The sequence below is a fragment of the Strongylocentrotus purpuratus genome, unplaced genomic scaffold (assembly GCF_000002235.5).
Source record: "Strongylocentrotus purpuratus isolate Spur 01 unplaced genomic scaffold, Spur_5.0 spur5_scaffold_5, whole genome shotgun sequence".
Lineage (NCBI taxonomy): Eukaryota > Metazoa > Echinodermata > Echinoidea > Camarodonta > Strongylocentrotidae > Strongylocentrotus > Strongylocentrotus purpuratus.
Window position 1 is genome coordinate 32,756,514 of NW_022145611.1, and position 1,554 is coordinate 32,758,067.

At 35.6% G+C, this 1,554-nt stretch overlaps 1 protein-coding gene across 1 annotated transcript; it reads right to left on the reverse strand.

Annotated features, from left to right (window-relative positions):
- Positions 1-484: 484 nt before the first annotated feature.
- On the reverse strand, positions 485-833 carry Not (homeodomain protein Not; the record flags this gene model as incomplete). Its single annotated transcript, NM_214562.1, is given in 2 exon segments — positions 485-585; positions 587-833. Coding segments are annotated over 2 exon segments (104 nt in total), but the record flags the coding sequence as incomplete, so codon positions are not given.
- Positions 834-1,554: the final 721 nt, after the last annotated feature.

A 1,554-nucleotide genomic window follows, 5' to 3' on the forward strand; every position in this document is an offset into this window, starting at 1 on the left:
TCAAAAGCTCTCTTTGTACACTGCTTACAACAGACCCCCCACTGCTCCGTTGTAGAAATTGTATAGTTCACCAATCTTTCATTCATATGGACTTACCCGATACGCAACATTTCAGTCTGATATAACAGTGCTTGCTGTCTAATGCAATCAAATGGTTAGCTTCCAATACTGTACATGGAATTTATCTTACAAATTTGGGACCCAGGCCAGTATCTAGAAATAGTCTCAAATCTTAGTTCTTGGAAAATCCATTGAAATGTGTATTCATGGGTTGCCCATGAACCAAGATTTCTGATGGCTTGCTACAGAACATCTATTTGACTATCTATCATGTCTGAACAAAGACAGAGGTGAAATAAATTTAGAGGAAGACAGGATGATAAGATTCTATTTTTTTATTTATTATTTTTTTTAACAGTAGAAAACAAAATACACAAAACAGATTTACATGTATCAACATTCCTGATTCAACATAAAATACTACCCACAAGTAAGACTCTGTTCTGGTGCAATATTATGGTTTGAATTGAAAGCAATGGGCAAGAGGAGTTCTTTATCTATGTTGAAGAAATTTCCCCCAACACTGCATAAATTAATGCTACAGCATCATATCAACATTAATAAATACAAATATACCTTGATGTTAATATGATCCTCTGATAACCACTTTCTTCCAAAAAATAACATCTACTATTAGAAATGAGTGCACTCATCTGATTTGATCAGGTAACCACTAGATCGATGCTCTATTTTTAAATGTTCATACATGTATATGTATACCATATGTTCACCTTTTGAGGCTTTTAGTTTTGAATGGATTACTTCAAGAAAGACAATACAAGCACAAACTTTTTAACACTGAATACTGCATTTACACAAGATTATACAACGCTTCATATTGATGATCTCGGGGGAAATTTCTAGGCTTCCACATTGCTATCACACATGTAAAGCAGTATAACTAAAACAGCTTATATCCACAACAATCTGGAAATGGTTGAGTGTAGCCATCACTGACTTGGCGATAATTTAGCCGTTAGAGATGATTTGCAAATGTATCGATATGAACCTTGGCAACTTAATGGTCCAATTATGATATTTGCAAACATTGAAATTGAAAGATACATAATTACATTGGATCATTTAGAACGGAGGTAACGGGGTGTGTAAACACGTTTCTTACAACTTAAAGCCAATGCACTATGAGAATACTGCATTCAGAATCAGTACATTGTCTCTAGTACAGCAGGTATGCCAACCTTTACATTCAGCTTTCAGGGAGGATTCAATCAGAAACCAGGGAGGTTTTTATCAATTGCATAAAGCATAATAGGGATAATCTTTCAGAAAATTGGGGAGGCATTAAAATGTGTGTGGAGTGGTGGTTGGCATATCTGGTATCATACAGAGAACATGCTGATGGCTCTAAGACTGAAGATACATTCCTTGGACCGCATACTTGTTCCTATGAAATTCTATCCTTGCAGAGAGACTTGCAGAGCCTTCAAAATCGCCAGGTTAACATGACGAATTTCACTGCAGGTTGTTAATTGA